The sequence below is a fragment of the Phalaenopsis equestris genome, unplaced genomic scaffold (assembly GCF_001263595.1).
Source record: "Phalaenopsis equestris unplaced genomic scaffold, ASM126359v1 Scaffold192170, whole genome shotgun sequence".
Classification (NCBI taxonomy): domain Eukaryota; kingdom Viridiplantae; phylum Streptophyta; class Magnoliopsida; order Asparagales; family Orchidaceae; genus Phalaenopsis; species Phalaenopsis equestris.
In genome coordinates, this window is record NW_018212119.1 from 1 (window position 1) to 943 (window position 943).

Here is a 943-nt window from a genome sequence, read left to right on the forward strand (position 1 = left end):
GGCCTCACCAGCCTTCAGAGCGGCATGGACAACGTTCGCAACCCCGTCGGCAATCCCCTCGCCGGCATCGACCCCTTCGAGATCCTCGACACTCGCCCCTACACTTCCCTCCTCTCCTCCTTCGTCACCTCCAATTCCAAGGGCAATCTTTCCCTCACTAATCTGTAAACTTCTCTCCCATTCCCCCTACCGCCAATCTCTGTTTCCCCATCGAATAGCTGTTGGGTTAATTTGGTTGCTGCAGGCCAAGGAAATGGAACGTCTGCGTAGTGGGTTCCCATGATCTGTACGAACATCCACACATCAACGACCTCGCCTACATTCCGGCGGAAAAGAACGGAAGCGTCGGCTTCAATCTTCTTGTTGGCGGTTTCTTTAGCCCCAAGCGCTGCGCAGAGGCTGTCCCCCTTGACGCCTGGATCCCCGCCGACGATGTCGTTCCACTCTGCAAGGCCGTTCTCGAGTCCTATCGTGATCTGGGCTCCCGCGGTAACCGGCAGAAAACCCGCATGATGTGGCTCATCGACGAACTCGTAAGACATGCATTTTTGTGCTTGGCATTTCGTCAAGCAGGTTTCGCGCATGAGAGCTGACTAATAACTCACGTTGGACAGGGTATAGAGACATTCCGCTCGGAGGTCGAGAAGAGAATGCCGATGGGGGAGTTGGAGAGAGCGTCGCCGGAGGAGCTGGTGATGAGGCAATGGGAGCGAAGGGATTACCTCGGCGTACACCCGCAGAAGCAGCCGGGGTTGTCCTTCGTCGGCCTACACGTGCCTGTAGGCCGCGTCCAGGCAGAGGACATGTTCGACCTGGCAAGAATCGCGGACGCGTACGGCTCCGGCGAGCTCCGGCTGACCGTAGAGCAGAACGTAATCATCCCGAACGTGGAGAACTCGAAATTGAGCGCGCTGCTTGGGGAACCGCTGCTTAAGGAGCGGTT

The 943-nt window shown here is 57.4% G+C and overlaps 1 protein-coding gene across 1 annotated transcript; it reads left to right on the forward strand.

The window, feature by feature from the left end:
• Positions 1–14: 14 nt before the first annotated feature.
• LOC110034688 (ferredoxin--nitrite reductase, chloroplastic-like) lies at positions 15–937 on the forward strand (the record flags this gene model as incomplete). Its single annotated transcript, XM_020738932.1, has 3 exons — positions 15–164; positions 245–533; positions 615–937. Coding segments are annotated over exons 1-3 (752 nt in total), but the record flags the coding sequence as incomplete, so codon positions are not given.
• Between the last annotated feature and the right edge of the window lie 6 nt (positions 938–943).